The sequence below is a fragment of the Typha latifolia genome, chromosome 14 (assembly GCF_019914945.1).
Source record: "Typha latifolia isolate L0001 chromosome 14, TyphaL0001v2, whole genome shotgun sequence".
Taxonomy (NCBI): domain Eukaryota; kingdom Viridiplantae; phylum Streptophyta; class Magnoliopsida; order Poales; family Typhaceae; genus Typha; species Typha latifolia.
Window position 1 is genome coordinate 1,995,004 of NC_133099.1, and position 24,407 is coordinate 2,019,410.

At 38.0% G+C, this 24,407-nt stretch overlaps 5 protein-coding genes across 10 annotated transcripts; 2 read left to right on the forward strand and 3 right to left on the reverse strand.

Annotated features, from left to right (window-relative positions):
* Nucleotides 1-116: 116 nt before the first annotated feature.
* LOC140801164 (NAC domain-containing protein 54-like) lies at nt 117-2,192 on the reverse strand. Its single transcript, XM_073156167.1, has 3 exons — nt 1,962-2,192; nt 1,542-1,819; nt 117-658 (listed from the first exon to the last, which is right to left on the reverse strand). The coding sequence occupies exons 1-3, from the start codon at nt 2,116-2,118 to the stop codon at nt 377-379; spliced, it is 717 nt and encodes a 238-aa protein (XP_073012268.1). The 5' UTR covers nt 2,119-2,192; the 3' UTR covers nt 117-376.
* Nucleotides 2,193-7,222: 5,030 nt separating this feature from the next.
* Nucleotides 7,223-9,268, forward strand: LOC140800762 (11S globulin seed storage protein 2-like). Of its 3 annotated transcripts, none has more exons than XM_073155595.1 (4): nt 7,223-7,534; nt 7,864-8,073; nt 8,155-8,878; nt 8,975-9,268. In XM_073155595.1, the coding sequence occupies exons 2-4, from the start codon at nt 7,878-7,880 to the stop codon at nt 9,126-9,128; spliced, it is 1,074 nt and encodes a 357-aa protein (XP_073011696.1). In that variant the 5' UTR covers nt 7,223-7,534; nt 7,864-7,877; the 3' UTR covers nt 9,129-9,268. The 3 variants fall into 3 exon arrangements, with proteins under 3 accessions (XP_073011696.1, XP_073011697.1, XP_073011698.1); XM_073155596.1 differs by having other exon boundaries at nt 7,405-7,534; nt 7,870-8,073; XM_073155597.1 differs by having other exon boundaries at nt 7,414-7,534; nt 7,873-8,073.
* Nucleotides 9,269-11,048: 1,780 nt separating this feature from the next.
* Nucleotides 11,049-15,237, reverse strand: LOC140801452 (protein trichome birefringence-like 12). 3 transcript variants are annotated; one of them, XM_073156578.1, is made up of 4 exons: nt 13,468-15,237; nt 12,371-12,511; nt 11,775-12,024; nt 11,049-11,629 (listed from the first exon to the last, which is right to left on the reverse strand). In XM_073156578.1, exons 1-4 carry the CDS (start codon nt 14,016-14,018, stop codon nt 11,624-11,626), a joined length of 948 nt encoding a protein of 315 aa, XP_073012679.1. In that variant the 5' UTR covers nt 14,019-15,237; the 3' UTR covers nt 11,049-11,623. The 3 variants fall into 3 exon arrangements, with proteins under 3 accessions (XP_073012679.1, XP_073012678.1, XP_073012676.1); XM_073156577.1 differs by having other exon boundaries at nt 11,049-11,678; XM_073156575.1 differs by having other exon boundaries at nt 11,049-11,652; nt 13,468-14,497.
* LOC140801453 (F-box protein SKIP23-like) lies at nt 15,162-16,586 on the forward strand. Its single transcript, XM_073156579.1, has one exon. It carries the CDS (start codon nt 15,312-15,314, stop codon nt 16,506-16,508), a length of 1,197 nt encoding a protein of 398 aa, XP_073012680.1. The 5' UTR covers nt 15,162-15,311; the 3' UTR covers nt 16,509-16,586.
* A 591-nt stretch (nt 16,587-17,177) lies between these two features.
* On the reverse strand, nt 17,178-24,395 carry LOC140800951 (alpha-1,3-mannosyl-glycoprotein 2-beta-N-acetylglucosaminyltransferase). Of its 2 annotated transcripts, none has more exons than XM_073155896.1 (18): nt 24,224-24,395; nt 23,629-23,679; nt 23,119-23,206; nt 22,426-22,488; nt 21,778-21,812; nt 21,617-21,693; nt 21,274-21,319; nt 21,139-21,201; nt 20,310-20,376; nt 20,176-20,244; nt 20,010-20,079; nt 19,837-19,902; nt 19,626-19,739; nt 19,441-19,534; nt 18,467-18,529; nt 18,344-18,382; nt 18,085-18,255; nt 17,178-17,719 (listed from the first exon to the last, which is right to left on the reverse strand). In XM_073155896.1, the coding sequence occupies exons 1-18, from the start codon at nt 24,290-24,292 to the stop codon at nt 17,600-17,602; spliced, it is 1,365 nt and encodes a 454-aa protein (XP_073011997.1). In that variant the 5' UTR covers nt 24,293-24,395; the 3' UTR covers nt 17,178-17,599. The 2 variants fall into 2 exon arrangements, with proteins under 2 accessions (XP_073011997.1, XP_073011999.1); XM_073155898.1 differs by having other exon boundaries at nt 19,626-19,716; nt 19,841-19,902; nt 24,224-24,393.
* Between the last annotated feature and the right edge of the window lie 12 nt (nt 24,396-24,407).

Here is a 24,407-nt window from a genome sequence, read left to right on the forward strand (position 1 = left end):
TTGTGAATTCTAATTGTGCTCTTGGATCAGAAGAGTTGCAGATCAATTATCAAAATTAGGAACAAAACCAAACTATGAACACTTCACCTTTATTTCTTTCAGTATAAAAAAGAGGGGAAAAAAAGAAAGAAAATTCATTACTTGAACTATATCCTCAGAAAAATACACCCATGGCCTCACAGAGGACCAAAACCAACTTTAAAGACCAACCCAATCTAAAGAACTTGTGGAAATGCGAGTTACATAATCCTCCTTATTATGTAAATTTAAACCACCAAAATATATTATTTACCACCAATATTTGATCATCCCAAGCAAAAATAAGGGAATAAAGCCCTCCTTTTTTTTCTTCTTCTTCTTTTCTTCTTTTTTGTTTTTAACTAGCAAATGCCACGCATGGGGGCTCATCTACACCCTCATTGCTCGATATGTTGGAACACCATGCATCATCCGAGATGAACTGCATCCATGCATCATCTTTGTCATCCTCATCGATGCATGACGACGATCCCACAGGCATGTCAGGTGACATGGTCTCGTAGTCATTGGAGATTATTTGCTGGGATCCCTCCACCAATGTTATGCTACATTGTCCCTGCTCTTCCACCTCGTTGCATACTACATTCTTCTTGAAAACTCGGCATAAAGCATAAGAATCCTGAGAAATATAAACAACATCGGATCTATTAGTCTAATTATATATCCATCTTGATTGAAAGAAAAAATACCTTGATGCCAATGCAAGTAATATATAATTGTTAACAACTCAAGCATTTAGAACAAGCATCATCTATTTGGAATACTAAATAGGGTTTAGGAGGAATGAAGATAGAAATCGAAAGCCAACTACATTATTCTAATAGATACGTTAGTATCTTCTTGTGTAGTAACTTATTTTTTTTTCCACTTGGAGAGAGAGAGAGAGAGAGAGAGAGAGAGAGAGAGAGAGAGAGAGAGAGAATCTAAGTGGACACAAGCAGTTAATGGAATAAAGTGAAAAGCCACCGACACCATTGGACACCATCAGAGATCTCCTTGCTTTAATGAAGCATCAACAGACAAAACCCAATGTAGATCATGTCTGATCTTAAGACAATAAATTGAGACATAAAAAATAGAACAACTAAACCAGATGGGAATGTCTGGGAGCAGTGTAATGAATCCATTGCCTTTTCCTTTTGGTAGAATAAAACGTTTGTCTCATTAGAATAGTGAAAGCAGTAGATGTGCCCGAAAAGAAGCAGGACCAGAGAAGAAGAAAGGAATTGCCAAATGGATAAAAAGCAAAGGCAACAAGAATTGCCCCTAACTTTCCATGCACTCCATGCATAACCCACGTAGGATCTCTCCTTTCCCATAATACCATACATTTTAATCAAAGATTTGCCACTATTATTTGCATACATATACATATATATTCAAATTCCAAGTAGTGAAAGAGTAGTATAACAAGTAGATGTGGAACTTGAAGTAGTACTATAAACTTCACAAGATGCTATATACTTGGATTCTTAATATTAAATGGTGAACAACAACACTACCTGAATTCCCATAGTATCTGCGCACTCCTTGTCGTCGAGGCGGTACTCATGCATCACCCAATCCGTCCTGATGCCCTGAGGAGCTCTACCTCTATAGTAGACCAGCGTCTTCTTCATGCCAATGGCGCGGCTTTGACAAATTACTCTTCGATCTTTCCCCGTCGACTTCCAGTATCCTGCTCGCGTTGCGCGGTTCGTGCGAAAGCCGTTCGGGTACTTGCGGTCGCGGGGTCCAAAGAAGTACCACTCTGGATCCCTACTTGGCAAGAATGATTTCTCTGCATGAAGGTAAGAAAAAGAAAATTTTAAAAAGGAAAAAAAGAAAACTAATTTTGATATCACAACAAGAACAGCTACTTTATATATCTATATATATGAATGTAGTGATGTTATATAATGAGTTCTTGATTGTTTTCTAACCTGCAAGCTCCCATGGTTCGCACTTGTAGAGGTCGATTTCGGGTATTATGTCGAGCTCGATCTTGAGGCCGTGGATCTTCCTCTTGAGGTAATAATTTACGAGCTCTTCGTCGGTGGGGTGGAACCTAAAGCCGGGGGGAAGACCCACCGGAGCCATTTCTCTCTCTCTCTCTCTCTCTCTCTCTCTTGCAAAGAGGACTTATTTCTTCTTCCCTTTGCCTTTAGTGCACCATATAAAAGATTTCAAAGTCTGGCCTCTAAGAAGTTTTCGCTTTCTCTTTTCCAGATTCTTATACAAGCTTGAGCCTTTTCACAATCTCTCAATGCCATCTACAGTAGCCCACCACTTCTTTTCCTTCTCAGCCCTATTTGACTGTTTGCAAGATATTTGGTTGTCAAGTGGCTCAGTTGGTAATTTGGTGAGTGTAATATTAGATATCCTACGTACTATATATATATATATATGCATTAAGTCGATTAGTTTATCTAACATAGCATCAAAGTCAGTTTTCTCACTCTGTTATCTATCATTTGTCTATTTTGTGTTAATATATCTATTAGGGTTTTGATAGTATATATATTTTTATCGCCCTAATATTAAATTATATAAATGTTTCATCAAGATTAGTAAAAATATAGTGTGTACTTTTATCTCTCGACAACAAATTAACCTTCTCATAGTTAATAGACTAAACAACAGTATAGCATTCTCACACTTACAATCTTAGCCTTCTTTGACTCCAGATTTGGTTAAGCTTGTAGAGAAATTCTAGTTAACTTTTAACTATTTTCTGTATCTATGCAGAACATAAAGTCGATATTTTTAAGCTGGATTCAGAAGTCTTGAGGAAGAAGAAGAAACAGGAGGGCTTTGCTGTCACATCTTTGCTTTTTGCATGCCACTTTCTCTTTTTGGCCATTTAGTCCTATCCTTTCCAACAATTATCATTGCAAATGACAAAGAAAAAACATCTAAATGCATACAAATTTCACCTTTACATGTGATTAGATTCATTTGGAAGTGAGAAAGAAAGATAATAGAGTAGAAAATTGTGAATGAGATGCAGTGGGGATTTGAAATCAATGCTCGGGGTGGTAATCAAGTCGGGTTGGCCGGCTTAGGCTGAGTCAGGTCTAGATGAATTATCAGGTAGTACAAATTATTCAAATTTATATAAGTTGTTTGAGTTATAAATGATTTTTTGAAATCATAAATAGATTTTTGTGTGTTATAAACGGATTATAAGTTGGGTCATAAATAAGTTAATTAAGTCGTAAACATGTTATCTATGTTGTATATGCATTATCGTATCATAAACTAGTCGACCGGTAAAGCTATAAATAAGACAAATAAGTTTAGATAATAAATATAAACATAACTCGTTTAATAATCGAGCTAGACTGATTGACCTATTTCCGATCCGAATACGATTAGATTAAACTCAAACTCATCCAAAGCCCAAACTACCATGATAGATTATCGGTTGAATCAGTTGGGTCAACTTTTGCCATCACTAACCTAATCAATGATATCAAAGTTAAAATCATCTACATGAATCACTGATCCAAGATTAATGCCTTTTTTAATACTTTAAAATTTTATTTGTCTGCCAAAGATCTCAAATCCTTATATGTAAATGTTACGTCAAGTTTGAGTTCATAAACAATAATAATCATGTTTAATTTGGGCTGTAAACTTGTTAGGTTTCTCCATACTAGTCCATTTTTGCAAGATTACCATTTAATGGGCTTGGCCCATATAATAACTAACTATACTTGTAAAACTCCAGGCCATACAAGCCTGCACCGTGGATGTCGCGTCACCGACTTCTAATGACTGCAACGTCTATTAGATCAGCAGAAGTCGGCGAAACAAAAACCACATCACCGAGTTCCATGGAGCGGAGATTACTTTTAGTAGTCGAATTCGTAAGCGATCTTAGACACTCTGCAAGTTTGTTTTAGAGGAGCAGACTTTGTGGTCCTGGAGTTAAGTGTGGTATCAATCATTCATCTTTTCTACGCTGAAGCAGTGACCCTTCATTAAGTGTTATTCTGCCTTGTTGACAGAAACATTGGATAGAATCAGATTCATTCTTACTGGTTAACATACTGAATGATACCAGCAAAGCCTCCTGGGTGATAGATACTATTACTGATGACAGTACATTTGTAAAAGCTAATCGAGAGCTAATTGGGGTAGATGGATTAGACATCCGTGTATTTACTGATGACAGTATATTTTCTACACATATTTAATAAAATAAAAGCTTAATTTATAAATATTTAAAATACAGAGTGTAAATCATAAATATGCTAAAATATAGGGTGTCAAATGCAAAAAAAATTTATTTTTTGTTTAAATTTATTCTCTTATGGGGGCTTTGGAGTTAAGAGTATTCAAACATGGAGAGAATATTTTTATTGGACAAAAGGATATATTAATTGCTGGATGGGTACCACTAAGCTATGTAATCGTGCAATTTTCCCATGTGAGCTGTCATAAATAAACGAGCTGCTTAGGTACCACGTGGGATCGGATGAGTTGGCTTGTCTCCTAGTGAATAATTGAATTGAGCTGAGCCTAACTAAGATATAGGGTTTGAAATTAATTTCGAACCAATATCGACTCGGACTCGATAAGCTCAAAATTATATATATATATATATATATATATATATATATATATATATATATAATATATTTTAGTACGCTATCTTTCTCTTCATTAGACACATGCCTAAGAGGACAAAAAAGGGAAGAAAAACTCTCTTAAATGCTGGCACGTGACCTATGAGATTCACGCTCGTTAATACAGATTACACCTCCATTATTCCTTTTTCATGATATAACCGAGCTACCCTTATAAATAGATTAGTTCTTTTAATTACGAAATTTTAAACACCACTCTCTTTACACTTTAACCCTCTTCAAATAATCATTAATTTTAATTTCTTTCAAAAAGAAAAAATTAAATAAATAATAAGTATGAGTTCTTCTTCCTCATGGTGACCAATTGTATCTGCTCCTCTAGCCTCTTCATTTTATATTGGCAATCTACCGCGGCCTCCTACGATCTCTGTCGATTCTTCTTTTGCCACCTCCTCCTTCAGCAAGTCATCACTGTCGCTGCCTTTTCCTTCAATCAAGCTCGGGCTTATCTCGAGTTGAGCTGAGCCTAGTACAGCCTACATATTAAACTATACATAAAATTAATTTTAAGCTGAGCTAAGCTAGAGCTGTCTTGCTCAGGCTTGGTTTATTTGCATCCCTGTAATCCTATAATCCGATGTGCGTGTGTTCTAAATTAACTGCTAAAAATGACAATAAAAAGTTAAATAAATAATAACTACGAGTTCTTCTTCCTCATGGTGACCAATTGTATCTGCTCCTCCAGCCTCCTCATTTTATATTGGCAATCTACTGCCGCCTCCCAATCTCCTATGACCTCTGTCGATTTTCCTTTTGTTGCCTCCTCCTTCTTCAGCAAGTCGTCACGGTTGCTGCATTTTCCTCTGATCAGGCTCGGGCTTGGCTCGAGTTGAGTTGAGCCTAATAGAGCCTAAATATAAAATTAATTTTAAGTCGAGCTAAGCTAGAGCTGTCTTGCTTAGGCTCGGTTTATTTACATCCCTATAATCCTAAATTAATGTGCGTGTGTTCTAAATTAATCGCTAAAAATGACAATAAAAAGTTAAAAGAATTAAAACAAAAGAGGTACAGAAAAGAAACACAAGGCAATTAAAAAATTTTAAAAATAAAAGATTGCTGAATATTGTGGGTTGGTTAGGATGCATTTCCTAATAGCTAATTTATTTTCTAGCTTGTCCGGCAAAAACCCCAAAGGACAACTCATGTAGTATTTATATCCTTAATGGTTAAAAAAATTTAATATAAATTTAATATTATTATCATTATGAAGTAAATAACTAGAGGTGGGGGAGGCTTATTGGCTTCGTTAGTGCTTAAAAGCTAATAGTGAATAGTAATATTTTTTTTATATTCTAATGCTCTAATTTCTGAATTTAATATATATATATATAGCACTAAATTTAAATCTTATAAATTTTGTATCTTTTAGTACAATTGAAATAATAAGATTACGAGCAATCAAATATATCAGTACACATCTAACTTTTTGCCGTCGCCGTCAGCCTGGCTAATAAATATATCCAACATGATTGGAAATAAGCTACAAGCAACTACACTTAACTTTTAATAAAGTGGGAGATATATGATAGATAAAAGTCAATTTTTGTTAAATACAGAATTACCTAGGTACCACCAAATTTTTAGCCAATATAATGAGTTGTTAGTCTAGACTTTAAATCATATGCATCACTGAATAATTGTTCTAAATCAAACGCCACTAAGAACTGCTCCAAGCTGTCGCGCTGCAGAGCTACTTTTCTATATCAACCGCACTGCCAAGCTATCAATCGAGTTGAGTTGTTGAGTCAAGCCACCAAATCACCAAATAATTTCTCCACAATATTATTTGGGGTTAGAGTTAAACTCGCGACCACCTTGGTCATGGAAAAAGTACCTACCAACTCACTACAGTTGGTTGGTAGTGGGAATAGAGCATTTAGAGCATCTCCAAAGAGCTCCTATAGAGCTCAGTGCACTCTAATGCATTGGGTTCCATATTTATTTATATATATATATTATTTATTTTGAATTACTTAATGGGCCCTCTTATTATTATTTTTTATTAATAAAAAAAATATGATTAGAAAACTATCGTAGAGATCTTTAAAATAAGACTAATATTTAATAGTTTTAATAAATAATTTTAAAATTTTATTTTTTTTAATTAAACACATTAAAATTATATTACATAAAATAAATATTGAAATAAGCATTACACATCATTACTAAAAATATCAAAATTACATTGGATTAATGTATTTTAATATTTAGTACTTACATTAGAAAATAATTTTGAGTCACTATTCAAATAATTTTAATACACATCAATTTTAAATATTAAAAAATATTTTATAAAAAATTAAAATTAAAATTAACTCAAAATTACTTTAATATAAGCTCATTTTAAAGTTCTCATTGAGATCTTTTCAACCGCTCTAAATTTTTTAGTGGGCCCCATTATAATTAGCTCCATTCTTTATTATTATTATTATTATGCGGTAGATCGGATCTCTTTATTATTTTTAAAATTTGCGCAACTCAACGGGCTTGCAGATAAGGACGAGATCCACACTTCTGTTTTATATTTATTCTATATCCTTTTTCTCGGTGGCAAGTTGTCCCACAGGCCACAGGCCACAGCTTAATGAAATTGAGAAGAAATCCACGAGCTACACGTTCCTATGAAATATTAATGAAGGGTGAGACGAATTCCCATTAATAATTAAAACCAGGAATTTCCATTCAGAGCCTATCTGGATGCAGCGAATTCCTGCGGTCGGGTTGCAGAAGATCTGCTCATGCAGAATTGGATGTCCGCATTATCCTCTATAAATTGCGATGCTCTCCATGGCGAAGAAGAGCGCAGCGAGAAGCTCTTTTCTTCTATAATCTCAGCTTTGGGAGTGGCAAAGTTAGCTCAGGTAGGCATTATCGACATATAAATATACATATATCTATATTTCAAAAAAATAGCTAATTAATTAATTGCTTCAATTATATTTGGTCGATTTTAATGACTCTCCATGGACTGCTATAGAGAACATTAGCAATAAAATACAAATACCTGATGATGGTCGGCAGGTTATTAGTACAAAAGGGGTTCTTTTTTTTTTTTTTTTCTCTTTTATTCCACCACACAAGAACTAGAATTACCGAATAGTTAATATCACCATCAAATCTAATCTCGTCCGCTAGTTACATCCATTTCTGCTCTCCTTCTGTCGATCTATTTAATTGATTCTTTTTTTAGCCACAGAAGAAGCCATGGCGGTAGATCTCTCACCCAAAGCCGGCAAGGCGATCTTCGAATCTGATGCCGGAGCATACGTTGCTTGGTCCAGTGCGGATCAACCCATTCTAACCGATATGAAGGTCGGCGCCGGGATGCTTGTTTTGCAGCCGCAGGGCCTCGCGCTCCCCCACTATGCAGATTCACCAAAATTTGGCTTCGTTCTCGAAGGTAAGATCCTCTCTCTCTCTCTGTCTTTGGAGCCCTGGATCTGCCATTGCTGCCATTAACGCAAGTTCTTTCTTCGTCCAGGCAAAGCCACAGTTGGACTAGTACTGGCGGGAGAAAGCAAACAGAAGGTGATTGAGCTGAAGAAAGGGGACATTATAGTTTTCCCACTTGGAAACCTCACATGGTGGTACAACGACGGGGAGTCCAAGTTCTCCATCGTCATGCTGGGTGACAGTTCGGTGGCTGTCCACACCGGAAACTTCAGCTATTTCTTCCTTGCAGGAGCTATAGGCGTCTTCAATGGTCTCTCCACAGAGTTCCTCTCAACAGCCTGGGGGATTGAGGAAGCGCATGCCCAAAGCCTCTTCAGAAGTCAGCCCGCTGTTCTTCTAACCAAACCTGCACAAAGGCTGCATGACATCAAACCGAGCTCATCAGATGCAAGAGGAGTGGTATTAAACATCGAGCATGCGCCGCAAGATGTGAGTGTAAAGAAGGGAGGGCATACAACCACGCTGACAAGTGCTCATCTAGCAATGCTAAAAGAAGTCGCCTTCACTCCCAATATCACGAAGCTCGAACCGAATGCCATGCGCTCACCTGGCTTCTTACCAGACGCAGCTGTTCAAGTGGTATACGTGACCAAAGGGAGTGGGCGTGTCCAGATTGCGGGCACCGACGGCGGGAATGCTCTCAGTGAAGAGGTGAAGGAAGGGTGCTTGTTTGTGGTGCCAAGTTTCTTCGTCATGTCAGTGATTGCAGGAGATGAAGGGATGGAGTGGGTGGCACTCATCAAGACCTCAAAGTAAGTTTAATTATCCTTGCCTTACTTTTTATAACACAAGCTTCGAGTCGTTCCTCTGTTCTCATAAACTAATGTGTTACTACTATCTTGTCTCAGGCCTCACTACAATTACTTCACAGGGAAGACGTCGTTGATGAACATTTTGACTCCACAAATTCTGGAGGCTTCTCTCAGTGCTTCGCCAGACTTGGTGAAGCTTCTGAGGACGAAAGGAGGTGCTCAATCTGCCATCATACCTCCATCGAACTAAGAACTGCTTCCCGATATTGTGCCTCGTTAATTTACGCAGCATAAATCTTCGTCCGATTTCATTAATAAGCACTGTGGCCTACTTCTTATCTGCTGTACTATTATTATATTTCTTTCCTCGAATAAATTGCTCTCTTTTAATTTTCTCTGTCGATATGATAAAAAGAATCAAAAGATATGTAGTTCGACGTATTTAGTTTGAGGCCAGTTGCAATACCAAATTAAATTCTCAACGGAAGAAGAAGATGGATCTCCGTCCAGACGAATTGTAGCTCGATCACCTGCCGTTCGTTAGTTAAAAAAAAAAGGGGTTAATATGCATATAACACCCTACAAATAAGAAAATTTTGAATTCAAGATCCTCATTTTTTTACAAATTAATTCAAGGTGTGATATGAAAACGTTAAAACTGTATAAACTAAATAATACATTTTATTTTAAATATAGGGTGTTATGTGCAAAGAACCATCCGAAACTACGATATTTGTCCACTGATAACTAGTAAGGAAAGGGGCGTGTAACCACGCAACCTCGCCACAAGTTAATCTTCCCTTTCCCTTTCAAGAAACCTCTCCGTTCTCCTTTACATCCCCGGCGATGGCATCCATCTCCACGGCTCCTTCCGGCCTGGCACCGGAGCTACTCGAATTCATATCCAAGAAGCTCCGCTGCATCGATTACGTCGCATTTCGATCCGCCGCGCCCGCTGTAAGATTCGCGCGGCTGCTGATGCTCCCATTCGACCGGGAAGCCGGTGCCATCTCTTTCTCTAGCTTTTCCGACGATGAAATCTCCTCTTTTCCATTGCCGGAGGTGCGCGATGAGGTCCTCTGCGGCGCCTCACATGGCTGGTTGGCATTCGTGGACGCGGCGGCGTCGGTCTTGCTCTTGAATCCCCCCAGTTCACGAGAGCGCGAGTTCGGCCCCCGCCGGCCGGAATGAAACGGATCGCACTGGCATCACAGAAGCGCGTGATTAAGAAGGCCAATCGCTGGTTCCCCACTCAATAGTTTATCCACCACGATCGGATTAACTAAAATACGTCGCGTTTTCTTTAATTCAATCACGCTCTCGTCTACGCCTTATTCTGGCGATGGCGAGTTCGTGGCCATGTCGACGCTCGCGTGTTCTCCTAAGATCGCTCTCTGCAGGCTTGGAGATAAGCTAACAAAGGAATTCTAGAATACAAACCCCTTATTTCAGCTAACAAAAGGAATTCTTTGAACGTTCTTCGCACAAGCCCAAAGCCTCTCCAGAAGTCAGCCTCATGTTCTTCTAACCAAACCTGCACAAAGGTGATACGTGCCACTATGAATGCATGTCATGCCATGCACGAACTCAGTGGCAAAAGTGGAGAAGCTCAAAACTATGCTGGTCGTCAGCATTAGTAGTGGTAGCTGTTTTTATCCTATTCTTCAGCATTTTCCTATTTTCTAACTTTATTGTTATGATTGTAAGGCTAAAAACCAATTATTAACCCAAACAAATTATCCTACTTGGACCTGAAGAATCCTCACACTCGCCAAATACTTCTCGTTCTAACGCTATCGCCGATTGCCTACGTCCAACACCTCAAACTATCATTTTCCAAGTTCAACAGTGAATAAAACAGAACAATATTTTGATTTCAAAAAAGTTACATAAAAACATACAGAGTTAAACAAAACTTGACTAGGTATATTCCGTGCTCAAATTATAGCACTAATGGATAGATGTAGATGCCAAAAATTCAAGATCCTCATTTTCATCATTTACAAATAATACAAGGTGTGATATGCAAACAAGAAAAATCTAATGTGTTAAAATCCAATCGTTTGGAAAATATATGTGCAGGAGATAGAGAATAAATAAATAAAAAAGAAACTCGTTTGCAGCAATTCTGAAACGAGAAAAACAAACACTTTTGGATAATAATCCAGGATTAAACAAATAAGTCAATTTAGAAGCAGACCAGGAAAAAAATGGTTTCCAAACATGACATCTCAAGGGTGCAAGATTCTGCGCTCACTTTTAACCATAAATATGGACACCCGTCTGAATAAATAAATAAATAAATCGTGAAAAATTACAAGGACAATGCTACGGCATCTCTCGCAGCACCATACGATGCAAGAAAGTGAGTGCTTCCCTCGGAAATAAGGATGGAGCTCAGATTCTCTTCCGGAAATCAAGTGATGTTTTCTAACTAAGGCTTAAGGCTTTGTTGCGTAACAAAACTGTCGGCATTCCACCTTTAACATGCGTCAACCGGCTTCCAAGTAGTGCATGATTCGGGCAGCCAAGATGTCTACCCATGTATCAGGCAGGCCAGGGAGGCACCAATGCATGCAGTCCTGGCCCCATTTAGCCACTGCGTCCTTCTTTCCCAACCAGATTGCGGGATGAGCATCGGCTCTGAACTCACTCAAGTGAGTCAGGTTGAGCAATTCTATGTCTTTCCCAAGTAATGCTTCTTGTATCACAGAGTTCACTTCTCTTGCTTCTTTGTTTACTCCTCTATTTCTGGGATCAAACCAAGAATCAAGCTGTACAGGCATCAGCTTAAACTTGGCTTCAGAGATTAGGAAAGAGGTAATAAATGTAACAACATTTATTTTAGATGGATAAGATCTTGTGATGAACAATGAACAAGAATGTGAAAGTATACCTCATTTTGTTTTAGGGGTTCATCAAATAAGCAGCTGCCATTGTGATCCCACTCCCCGCCATAGAAATGCCTGGGGGACTGTGTGCGCCACAACTTAAGGGTGCTCTTTGGGACTTCCCTTTCTACATATGAGACCATACTTCTAAGGACTACTTTCAATCCATCAAAAATGCCGAGTGGAGGTTTTATTGGCCTTCCTTCACTATAAAAAACAAGTGGGGTCTCTTTTGGAAATTTATCTGGTCCCCACCTGAGCCCAAGCAAATCAATCAGATATATAACACAAATTCATTCATTCATCAAAATAGAACTTGAGTGAGTTCAATGTGAAGTAGGAAATTTTAAATGTCCATCAATTCAATGTATCCCAAATATCATGGCCACCAGCATGACTTATGTTTTCCTGTCTAACTAACTAGCTACTATATCCTTAGTGGCTCATCTTAACTAACTAGTTTATAATGATACCAATAATTTTACTGCTTCCCCATAAGTCATTGTATTTCAGTAATTTCACTCAATCAAGAAGAAACCAATAGCGCAGATGTTTCACAGTGGATAAATGAGATCATTTAAATTAAAACATTGGAACTTACCAATGTCCAGTATTGAAAACTAGGACATCATAAAATTTGGTAATATTGGCCCAGTCATCCGCTGCAATATCAACATCTACTTTATAGATTCCCTTTATTCCATCTTCTGCGAGGTGTGTGGAATGATCAACAGGCTGCCACCTTTAAATAATTAGCTGAATATATGTGAGCATTCATATTGATCATTGCTAGATGAAGAGAAACAACTATTATTTTCATATGAAAGAAAGAAAGCTTTGAATTGATTTCCTAATTCTAGTTTTGTTTTTAGATAGCAAACCTTATTGCCACAAATCGTATCCTTTATGACATATTTCTGTTTCATCATTGACATCATAAAGGATTACTACCTTAAGCTACAAGTAATAATTATGGCGTGTACCATGGTGGATAATAAGGAATATGCTGGCGCACAGCTTGTTAGTTATTTAGGTTGAAACTTGAAATTTAGAAATAGCCTTTTGTTTCACTTTTCCGTCCTGAACATTTGCTCAAGATTCAAATATGATAACATTGAGGCATCAGGAAGCATCATATTCCTTGATAATTACAACAGGGAATATTCTTCTTCTTTTCACTCTCTTCCCTGAATATGAAATGAATGATGAATTTCCTGACAGAAACCAGTAATTTGGTGCCAAATTATGGATGATGTCATGCAGAGCTGTGATTTCTAACTTCACAGATATGAAGATAGTTATTCAGAAGTCCAGACAGTAGTCTAGAAATCATCTTACCATGACAAGTCATATCTTTCAATTTCGACGGTGCGGGTAGGACTCAATTATTTAGAAGAAAAAAAAACCCAGATATCTAGTTGACGAGGAGAATATAATTGTGCAAATTTGGCATCTCAAAGATATATCAGTTTAGATTCCTATCTAGTTCAGCGTTCCAAAAGTCTGAGCTCCAAATATAGATCTATGCATTTTAATCCTTACTGCCACAGAATAGCAATACCTGTGTTTTGGCATCGTTTTTATTGTCTAAATAGTATTAGACGCCCCGCATAGATAGATTAAATTCTACGTCAGAATGCGGAATTCAACACAAAATACCCCTTGAAATAAAGGAAGAATATAGAAAAAGATCCTTACGTGTACTTAGCGAGCAACACCGCCCGGTGATAACCCACGATGACATCAAACTTAGGGAAGTATCCACCCCTCCACGCCCCCTTCCGCTTCCACTTGCGCGCTCCCCCATCCACCGATCGAAGCGTACAAAGCAAGGCCACGAAGAAATTCTCATTCAACGAGTCCCCCACAAACCCAATCCTCCTCCCCCTCATCGCCTCCAAGAACACTCCCGGATCGATCCGGGGAAGCGGGTCTCCTCCGCACCGATCCGGGACCCAAACCCAGGAGTTGATCTCCTCCATGTGATCCCTCCCGTTGCGGAGGCAGTTCCACGCGTTGCGCTGGAAGGGGCAAGTGGAGTCGTAGAGAGATCGGTTAGGATTCCGGAGATCGCGGGACCAGCGGCCGGTTGTGGGATCGCAAGGGGGAGATAATGCGGGGATTAGGGTTCGGGTTTTGCCGGAGGGTAGGAGGAGGAAAGAAACGGTGTAGAAGAGGATGAGACCTAGGGTGAGGACGGAGAGCCATTTGCGAAGAGAGGAAGGTTTGAGTAATGGATGGTGAGCCATCGGGGAAGGCGAAGCTGGCAGGCAGTGTCGAAGATGCGAGTAGGGAGATAGACGAGGTGGGGAATCGATTTTGGTAAACGGGTACAGGGTGATAGCCCATTAAGAGTCGGGGAATCCGAGAATCGATAATTTTAACGGGTTAAGATGGATCCGAAAAATATAACCGATGTAGTTAGTGTTTGCTAAACCATGCTTGAGTACCCTTATGGATAAGATTGCCTTAAACTAAGTGGAGCTTTAACTGGAATATAACCTAAAACTAAACCAACAATCTTTTATGTTTTATATTTTTAAATTACACTTTTAATCTTTATCTCTTTTAACATCAACAACCATTATCCATCAAGATCTCAAGGTAGTGAATTAAAACCTCTTACATCAGTTTCCTGTTATTCTCTAGAACTGGGGCTAAATTAGAAGAGATGAAATATGCTGGTTTAAAATATATAAATTCTAAGTAATTAATAGAATTTTTTTGAAAAAATTGAGATGATATAGAGAACACAATAAATAAATCTGATATGGTTCTTCAAAGTATAAAAATGATTAATCGCACTTATTCTAAATTCTAGAAAATTATTCTAATATTTTTATACTAGAAGGAAGAGAGAACTATACTCTGTTTGTTAGTCTACTATTAAAACAAATTAGACGAATAATTTAATTTTCTTTATTTTTAAAATTTTAATCGTCTTCCTCCCTTTCACCGACGCCGACTCTCCTTCACCATCGCCAATCGCCCACATTACCTCCCCGCCGCCGGCTTAGGACGACCTGACACCAGCCGGCCAGCATTATCGGCCAACATCGTGATTTCACTTTACTTTTCCCGTGTAAACGAAATATAGCTCGGGGGTGTAGTCTTAAAATATTCTCTCTTGGGCTATCTCTCCTGTATTCTAATCTTACGAGGAGTAAACTTCTGGTAACTCGAATCAGATCCGGTATCAATTTTCTAAGGTCTCCTACTTGTACGCCGCACCACATGCAACAATCTCACCAGACCGAGACAGTCTTTCTTCGCACGTACAGCGAAGCACTGGAACGATCTTTCCAAGGAGTACTCCAGAAATCTAGGCAGATTTATATTAACCCATTTACGTACCAATCCAAGATGCAAACCCCTCTTTCCTTTCTCTATTATTCTATATAAACTAAGTCAACGTTCAAACTTCCAAAATGGAACCTCAAATTTTCCCTTGCACTACCTGCCGCCAAATCTCTAAGCCACTTTCACTATAAAACTTCAACTCCATTTCTTCCTCTCGTAGCCTTAGAAGTTTAAGTTTGCAAATGGGATTCATAGATAGCAAAAGGAATAGCCTACCTCCATGGTCTCAACTCCCGGCCGAAATCCTCGAACTTATCGCCCTCCGTCTCGCCACCGTCACCGACCACCTCCGGTTCCGCTCCGTCTGTTCCTCGTGGCGCTCTGCCTCTATCTTGGCCTCTCCCCGCCGGTTTCCCTCTCAGCTTCCCTGGCTACTCCTGCCGCATAACCCCAATACCGCAACCGTCTCCTTTTTTTCTCTGTCAACCCGCGCCGTCCACTCTGTCCACCTCCCCGCCGCCGATGGCAAATGGTTCTGCGGCTCCTCCCACGGCTGGCTCCTCATGCTCGACCGATCGCCGACTGCCTCCCTCCTCAACCCGATCACCAAAACCCAAATCCCACTACCGCCCATCACCACGCTCCCCCACATCAGAGCCTTCGAGTCCGCGAAGCGCGGCATGGAGTACATCGTTTACAAAGACGGCCGCATCTCCGTGGCGAGCTCGGAGCACGTCAGATACAACACCATAAGAAAAGCAATCTTGTCTTCCGACCCAGCAACCGATCCGAACACAGTAGTTCTCGCCATTCTCCATGGGTTTCCACCCAATTTGGCATTTTGTCGAATAGGGGATGGGTCCTGGTCCCTCCTCGACCTTCCCCCCTCCCTCGGCACCATCGGCGACGTCACCTACTTCAATGGCAACTTCTACGCATTTGGGCTGGAAGGTAGGTTTGCAATCTGCGATCTTGGAACCAAAAGAGAAGCCAAACTAATACCATCGTTGGAAATCCACGACGGGGACAAGAACCACTTGGTCGGTTCTTCCACAGGGGAGCAGTTCTTGCTCATAGCCCATGACTACCTCGGTGGTTACGAGCCTTGCGAGGGCAACATAACCGAGCGATTCAATGCGTTTAGGTTGGATCTGGGAGCAAAGAAGGGGGCAGAGGTGAAGAGTTTGGGAGATGGGATGCTGTTCGTTGGTAGGAACGATAACTTCATCTTGCCTGCGAGGGATTTTTCTGGGCGTAAAGGGGATTGCATCTACTTCGTTGATGACTATTTCTTGGACGAGGAGGGGTTTTGGGGGAGTAACTGCGTTGGGATCTATCATTTGGATGATGGCCAGATAGAGTGGTTGGGGTATAACTTGGATGTATGCCCATTGTTGCATTGTTCTCGAGCTATGTGGTTCATGCCAAGCCTTGGCTAATATTTTCTTTCTTTCTTTTTCTAGATATAATTTGAGAAACATATGCTTTAAAATTATTTATTTGCTGTGTCTTCTAAATTTATGACTTAGTTCTAACAATTCATTGTGTACTCAGACATTCATTTTTCTTCTTATATAGTCTATATTTGCTATAAAGATGGAAGAATTTATGCATCTAAATTTCATTGTCAAGAAGAAAAAGAAAACCTTGGGTTGCTGAAAGAGTATCTACTGGAAAACAAAAAAATTGAACCAAAGAATGTCCAGCAATTTTTGCTTTGAGAGTAATTAAATAGAATCAGAACTAATACTGCTGGATATTAGAAATAAATCACTAGAAGAGAAGATAAACAAGAAAAATGAAAACATAAATTCAAAGTTACATGATGTGTTTGATGCTCGCGGCCGACATTGTAAGAAGACACAAGCATCTGTCACCTAAGAAAGAGATTCATAAGAGAAACTAATGCTATTGAATCTTAGCTGTAGCAACTATATATGTATAAGAAATTATAACTGGGCTCTGCCCACTTACTTCCAAACACTACATTACTACGACATCTATGCTCTGCCATGGACGATTATAAGAACAGGAAGAGACAGTCGATGTATGCAGAAGGACAAGCATTCATTCTCATAGGAGCATGGCAAAAATCAGTTAGGAAGGGATTGAGAAGATAAATAAATGCTATTCCTTGACTGTTAATGCATTCTCTGTTAAGTTACACTGTCCATATCTGTGAGTGGTAATATTGCATTTGCATGCAAGTATTTTAAGAGGGAAGTTTAAATGGGCAACTCCACAGGTACAGATAAATGAAAGTAAGGATATTGTTACAATAAAATATCCCACATGATTGATTGATCTTCCACATTGTTTGTTTGAGTCAGTGGTTAATTGGAGAACTCTTTTAAGATATTGCTTTAATGGTGCTTATACACTGTTCCATAGACATCTAAGCTCCATGAGTGCTTTAACCGCCCACTGGGAAAGAAAGCTCGCTATCCTTTCAGTCATTTTCCAATCTATGAACCAAGAAAAAGATATTGCTGTAGTCTTCCTCATCAAAAGTGGTTAATGCTTTGCTGTCTCAAGCATGCCCTATCCCAAGTTGCTCAAGTGAATCTGGACCCACAAGAAATATGCGCTTTTGAGTCTTGTTATATCGAAAGACTACCACTCCTTTATACGATGCCCTTGGAATACCATCCTGAAAAGGGAACAAGTCAGTTTTAGCCATGCTGAAAAAGAAAATCATGAGGACCTCCAATATATGCTGGTACAACTCATAAGAAGCGATAGTACTTAAAAGACAGTTGATTCTATGAAAAGATGAATATCGCTGCTTTTAACAATTTATGGGTATCCAGTACAAAGAAAGATCTAAAAGTTCAACAGAAGAGAGAGCAAATTTATTACCTGAAAAGAGAAATAGTTCCATATACACCTTGAAGAGAAAATAGAAAAGAAAAAAAAAGAAATAGCCTTCCATGCATAACAAGTCGACAAGATATAGGTGTGGAATTTAAAAAAAAAACAATCCTAAACGTAAAGTGGAGAAAGAAAGAAAATTGCCTTCCATTCTTCAAATATTCCAAATTGGCGAGCTAATCGCTCGAAGTCCCTTTGGTCACTATACTGGATCCTCACATCAACATTTACATTGTGTGCTGTCAGAACAGCGTCAGGCCCACGGACAGGTTTGGCATCAGCAACGGTTTTAGCAAAATGGTTCAAAAATGTGTCCTACCAATGGCACGAAATAAGATGGGTACACTGAGTTGCTGATTAAAAGAATCAGTTTTCAAGAGATTCAATTAAGAAATAATGTTACCTCCTTCAGATAGCTTAGATCCATAGACTTCCATTCAACCTTTGGCAAAGATTAATGAAAGTACACAGATCAGAGACATTATTAATTTACATTTGCAACCACAACAAATTACTTTTTACCTACATGGACATCATTCAGCTTAATAGGCTCCAGGTATTGTTTGTAGAACTGCCCCATGCTAGAGCCCTAAAATAGAAGCACAGTGTGAGAGATGGAACTGAGTTAATAATAAATAAGGCAAATTGTGAAAAAGAATTACACCAACTGAAACAGAGAATATAACTAGACTAAAAAATAAAAACGGATCAAAATTATGGAGAAATGTAAGAACATATGGATCTATCAGCAAGTGAATCAAATTGAACTGATCAAACAATGACAAGGAAGATTTATTTATTTCATAGACAAGATACACTTGTCTGACAATTCGTGGTCACTCTAGTTACTTGGACTTGAGAGAATCAAACCCATAGTCATCAACGTTAGTTCGGAACAACAAAGTGGAGGAGTGGCTGCAACCCACACTACATAATCTATCTTCCAAATTATGGAAACTTTTGTAAAATAAGAATAATCATTGTGATGTTGCAAGCTTTTCAAGCTGGGCAATGGGAAGGGGAAACCAGAAAAGAATATTACCCTGAACATTGCTGTACATGTGTAGTAATATTCAGAGAAAGTGCAGCACTTGAGGAGAAAAATATAGATAACTTGATGAGATAGAATGGATTGAAAAGATCAATGGGATATAAGTAAATCATACGTTACAAACAGATGGAGCCAAATGGTTAAAATAGTGATTTAGGTTCATTCTGGAGGTTGGAGGTAGAAATATGAATGGTCAAGAGTACGATTTATTTCAGGGAACCAATGCAAACTGAACAGATAGAATTATAAAAATGCATCCTGTTCATATATGCCATCAACCACTAGATACCAATCCATGTTCAATACTAAATTAAGCAAATGAATTAGTTAAACAGAGCAAAACAGATAACCAGATTAGAGCTGTTGCAGCTGAAGACAATAGAAATGCATAAAAGTCGACAGATCCTTAAAGGAGTGCACATAGGTGATACATCGTATGATTGACTTACATGCTCACCAAAATTGTATGTTCTGCAAACTTCTGGCCGAATAAATTGGCGATCTTTGTGCACCTCCTTTAACCTTACCCAATCATCCCAATAAGTTAAATCATGTCAAGGAAGAAATATCTGAGAATAAGATATTCAAAAGTTTTAGTGCAGCAATGAGAAAGACAATAAAGCAAAAAGGATATGCTTTAGGCCACTTTGGTGAGAGCTCATCCCATGTAGACTTTGTTAGCATCCATCCAAGTCCAGGAAAGAAATCAGAGCGATAAAGAGCTTCTGCAGAATGTTTTGAGAAGTAGCTTTCCAAGTTGATCACATTCTCAATATCCTAACTAGAAAGGAATTTTCCAATTTTGTAAAAAACACAAAGGTCTTGAAATCATCATCAAAACATACTTACTAGGGTCATGAACAAATTGCACCTGCCCATTGTCATTCCAAGAAGACACTGCCATGATCGTCCTAGAATAATTATCACAGCAGGGAAATTTAGTGCCAACTAACTGAAAAATGATGTTAAACAAAGAAAGATTACGATTTAAAAACCATTTAGGGAACAAAGATGAGACCTGTCATTGTCAAGCAAAACTGATGTAGCCTCAAAATAGTCAAAAAAATCTGGGGCAATCTCCATGTCATCTGTTTAGCAGAATGGATTCTTTTTACACAACGTTTATACACAGAAGCAATAGAGAAAGGAAAAAAGATATCAATATGAACACCAGAGGATATCACCTTCCAATATAATTACTCGATTAAAGTTATGATTCATGAATAGTTCATCCAAAGCCCACTTGTAATGCCCTGATATAGCAAACACTCTTAGCTGAGAACAGAAGGAAATAATTATGGACAAAAAAAAAACTTACTGGCAATCTTGTAATATGCTGTTAGTTCCCCTGGTCTTTCTGTATGCACTGGTTCAAGATCCAGATGCTGCAATATAAAGAAAGGAATCAACTAATTAACCATGTATTGTCATCAGTAGTTGCATAGCATACAAATTTTGAGCTAATTTATTCATATCAGATGCAGTACTAGATCCTTAATGCATATTTGTTGAGGTATATGAGTAACATCATTGAGAGAAACAACTTGTGAAATTGTGAACATATTATTTTTGTTTATCCATGTTAAACATGTCTTATTACTAGTGCTTCCATATTAATTGGTGTTATGTGATAAACGGATTAAAAACCAACTTGGAGTCCCCTGGAAAGTTTCAAGTGGAGAGTAAATGTTGTTCACTTGAGAAAAATATTGAAAGTAAATTATGCAATAATATGGGAGTAAAAAAGACGCAACAAAAGTGAAACTTGTGGATGACATGCATGTTGGGGAAAGAGTCTCTACCAGTCCAGAAAATATTGTTGCCTAAAACAGCAAAGACATGCAGGTGTTAGGTACATTTTGTCTTCAAATTTTTTCAAGAGTCTCTGCAGACAGTTTATTTAGGAAGAGGTCACTAAACAGATACAAGACTCCACATGGTATACTTTACATTTAGACTACTCACTGTTCTAAAATTCAAAATTAATCTTGTATTATTACTAAAGCAAAAGTGAAATTGAACATATTCTTACTTTTATTGTGGCAACTATAAGTCCACAAGGACCACAACAGCCTAAAATAACACATATTGTCTAGCTTTACAGAGGGTCATAGAAAGGCATGCAAAGAAGCAGATTTTTGTCAAACCTGCATATATGTTATCTGACTATAACTCAAAGCTTTACTTTTAACATCTGGATTTGTTCCATCCTGAAATCAGAAGGTAGGTAGTGAGTCTGTTATTTATTTACCAGATATCTGAGAAATGAACCACATAATTACCTGGGATATGAAAAGTGGAAACTTCATAGCAACTGACCTCTGATATCTGGAGAATAGAAATTAACTAGCATCATTTTAAGTTTTTAACTACTAATATACTTCCTTTGGCAATACAAGCAAATATACCAACACTAATCATCAACACCATTCATTCATCTAAACATTTTTCCAATTGTTGGCTATTGCCCAGAACACGAAGGTAAGAGAGCTTCCTAAAAAGAGTTTAGAAAATTTTACATTTGGCTATCACCCTCACATCAATATACGAGATTGCTGCAGAATTTAACTAGATGTATTTAAAAATTTCTAATTCAAAATACAATGCATGTAAGATGAGACATACTTCAATATAGATCCGATTGTCCTCTCTAGATAGTCTGGGCGGTTGCAAGCCATTATTACAACAGCTGCTACAGGAACCTAAATAGTAATTAAATAAAATAAAATCAAGTGATTAGAGTAAGGCTCTAGAAATGCAAAATTAGGTGTTTTTTAAAACCATACCTCATTTTTGCTAATTAAGCTTTGCAAATTCTTTTCTGCAACCAAAACACAGAATTATATCTGAAAAAAGCATACTGTAGAAACACTACCGCAGGCATGAACTTTGAAACATGGACAGCAGAGCAGAATTGGGTCAAGAACTGTATAAACTACATCTGAAAGAATCCTTGGACCTCTTCTATTTCCACATTTCGATAAACTATGCAACACAGTCAATAATACATCCTACAAAATACAAATGCTAAGGTTTTGACTACAAGATTTTTCCTTTTTTTTTGACAAAAAGACCACAGCCCTTTTCCATTGAAACATAAAACAGTTAACCTCTATCACAGAGCTTTTTTTTTTCTTTACTACAAGATTTAGACATAATGTTTCTTACAGAGGCTATCAGTTTCAGCACTACAGCCTGATAAATATAAAGAAAACAACATTTATGTACTAGTAAATTTCCTACAACAGTATTTTCAAGAGAACATCTTAAGAGAAATTTAATAAAGAAAAAAGAACCTCTTAAACATAGCACAAGACAAATGTAGTAGTTTACACAACAACCATTCTGAAGATCAAACAAATGTAGGACGAAATTATACACAACTTATCTCCTAAAGAATAGATTTCAAACAGCAAGTTTATCTAAAAATATACTTTCAAGATCTCGTACTAGAGCCTTCAATTGGGCGGATTCTTCATCTTCACGTAGCCTCAACTCTGTTATATCAGCAAAAGATTAGAACATTATATTGCATTCCTCTAATTTTATGTAATGCAAATCAATTAAGTCACACTAATATTGTAAGAAAATGACAAATCTTTTTCTAATGTCATAATTCAATGCAAAAATAAAATTACTTCTTGCATGCTCAATAAAGGATTGTGGATGATCAGTTGATCACAAAGACAACAAAAGTTTTCCCAGTCATTCACCTGTAGGTTTCAGGAACTGCACATTCTTGTGTGTTCTGCAGTCAGATTGCCACCTAGAGCCTAGGGAAGGCAAATCCCGACATCAACCCCACCCCCTTCACCCAACACCCAACACAAACACCCAAAAAAAAAAAAATCAAAGAGAAAAGAGAGAAAGAAGCCAGACACATAGGAGGGAGAAAGGACTAAAAATCACCTCAATAGAAGTAGTTAAATGACTTGACAACCATCAAATTTAAAGAGGAGACTGAGACCTCGCCTGAGATAGCTAAATGGAGGGGGATCCATGTAACCCACTCAGATAGATGGGAAATGGGACCAAACTCAACAAAATTATGTGTTATCACTGTATTCTGTCATATATGCAATCTGTCTTAACTAGATAAGATATTAATTACATTAATTATATGTTACCTTCCAATGCTACAATCTTTTCTTGTTGTGAGCTTATCTGATCAATCAGTGAACGCAGTTGACTTGTGCATTGACTGTCAGATTTTTCCTGTTCCATACATTAATCAGAAAACAAGCTATGGAATATCTAGATAACTAAATGATTGCAATATATAATTAAAACTATGTATTTATTAAGCTTACTGCATTATATAATTCTATGCCACATAAAGTTACCAAGCACCATAAATTTGCTACACCATGTAATAGATAGCAGAAAGAGAGAGAATTAAAACCAATTCAAAAAATGACCACCACTAAACCAATTACACCAGCCCACATTGTGATCAACAAGATTAGAATACATGAATGCACAACATTATACATAAATAATTGATCCAACAAAAGACATGTGTAGACTGAGTGATATAAGTAGGAACTGCAAGAGCTGTTTGGAAAGTGTGCTCTTATTGAAGTTGCAGACCAACCAATGCATAGAAAGTTCTTCATTAAGAAAATATCATTACTTACAGCTGCTGCTAGACGTTCAGCATATTCAGATTGTGTTGCAAAAAGGCGAACCTAGCAGTTAAAATAAGAAAAATAGAACCTGTTAGCATTATAAAAGAGACAGAAAATAAGGGATACTGCCAATAGGCATATATGGGATAACCGGTATGCAGCAATTTGGTAAAGAATAAGAAGTCAGTCTATAAAATAGCATCACTAAATCTAAATGAGGCAACAGAAGTTGTCACTTGACAGAATTCCCAACAATTGGATGAACAGATTATTCACGTCGGCATCCAAAGACCAGAATAGTTCATAATATCCGCAGATGCCATTTTACCATTATGTTCTTCTGATAATTCTCAACCATCAACAAATAAAGATCTTGAAAACAAATAGATTTCTATCATGACCATTTCACGAACTCTTAGCTACAACATATCAAGATCTTGATGATCCACCGTCAGTTACACACAACCATTTCTAGTAAAAGAGCAAAAATAAATAGTTCATAATATTGCGAAAATAGCTATATTTATGACTCGATCTCGAACTTTTCTCAGAACAGTGAGCGATCGGTTATCACAGACAACGAATTGGAAAAGGAGAGAGGTACCTGGATGTAGATGAAGGCCGCGGCGGCGGCCAGGAGAAGGAATCGGATGTCGCAGTAGTTCCTCGCCATCAAAAGGAGAGAGACGGGTACGAATCCAGGAGACTCGAGAAGAAAGTCGACGTTGGACTCGAAGTCCTTGGAGCACACCGGCACTGAAGGAGATTGCTAAGCTAACGTGCGCCGA

Excerpts from the sequence above, each read along its gene's own strand:
- LOC140801164 (XM_073156167.1), bottom strand. The coding sequence starts at position 2,118 with ATGGCTCCGGTGGGTCTTCCCCCCGGCTTTAGGTTCCACCCCACCGAC. Across the intron at positions 1,820-1,961 it reads CGAACCATGGGAGCTTGCAG|AGAAATCATTCTTGCCAAGT; the intron begins GTTAGAAAACAA and ends ACCTTCATGCAG. Across the intron at positions 659-1,541 it reads CAGATACTATGGGAATTCAG|GATTCTTATGCTTTATGCCG; the intron begins GTAGTGTTGTTG and ends TATATTTCTCAG.
- LOC140801453 (XM_073156579.1), top strand. The coding sequence starts at position 15,312 with ATGGGATTCATAGATAGCAAAAGGAATAGCCTACCTCCATGGTCTCAA.
- LOC140800762 (XM_073155595.1), top strand. The coding sequence starts at position 7,878 with ATGGCGGTAGATCTCTCACCCAAAGCCGGCAAGGCGATCTTCGAATCT. Across the intron at positions 8,074-8,154 it reads ATTTGGCTTCGTTCTCGAAG|GCAAAGCCACAGTTGGACTA; the intron begins GTAAGATCCTCT and ends TTCTTCGTCCAG. Across the intron at positions 8,879-8,974 it reads GCACTCATCAAGACCTCAAA|GCCTCACTACAATTACTTCA; the intron begins GTAAGTTTAATT and ends ATCTTGTCTCAG.
- LOC140801452 (XM_073156575.1), bottom strand. The coding sequence starts at position 14,018 with ATGGCTCACCATCCATTACTCAAACCTTCCTCTCTTCGCAAATGGCTC. Across the intron at positions 12,512-13,467 it reads GTGTTGCTCGCTAAGTACAC|GTGGCAGCCTGTTGATCATT; the intron begins GTAAGGATCTTT and ends AATTATTTAAAG. Across the intron at positions 11,653-11,774 it reads AACCCCTAAAACAAAATGAG|CTTGATTCTTGGTTTGATCC; the intron begins GTATACTTTCAC and ends ATGCCTGTACAG.
- LOC140800951 (XM_073155896.1), bottom strand. The coding sequence starts at position 24,292 with ATGGCGAGGAACTACTGCGACATCCGATTCCTTCTCCTGGCCGCCGCC. Across the intron at positions 19,903-20,009 it reads GTTTTGCTTGACAATGACAG|GACGATCATGGCAGTGTCTT; the intron begins GTCTCATCTTTG and ends TAATTATTCTAG. Across the intron at positions 19,740-19,836 it reads TTTGTTCATGACCCTAGTAA|CTACTTCTCAAAACATTCTG; the intron begins GTATGTTTTGAT and ends CAACTTGGAAAG.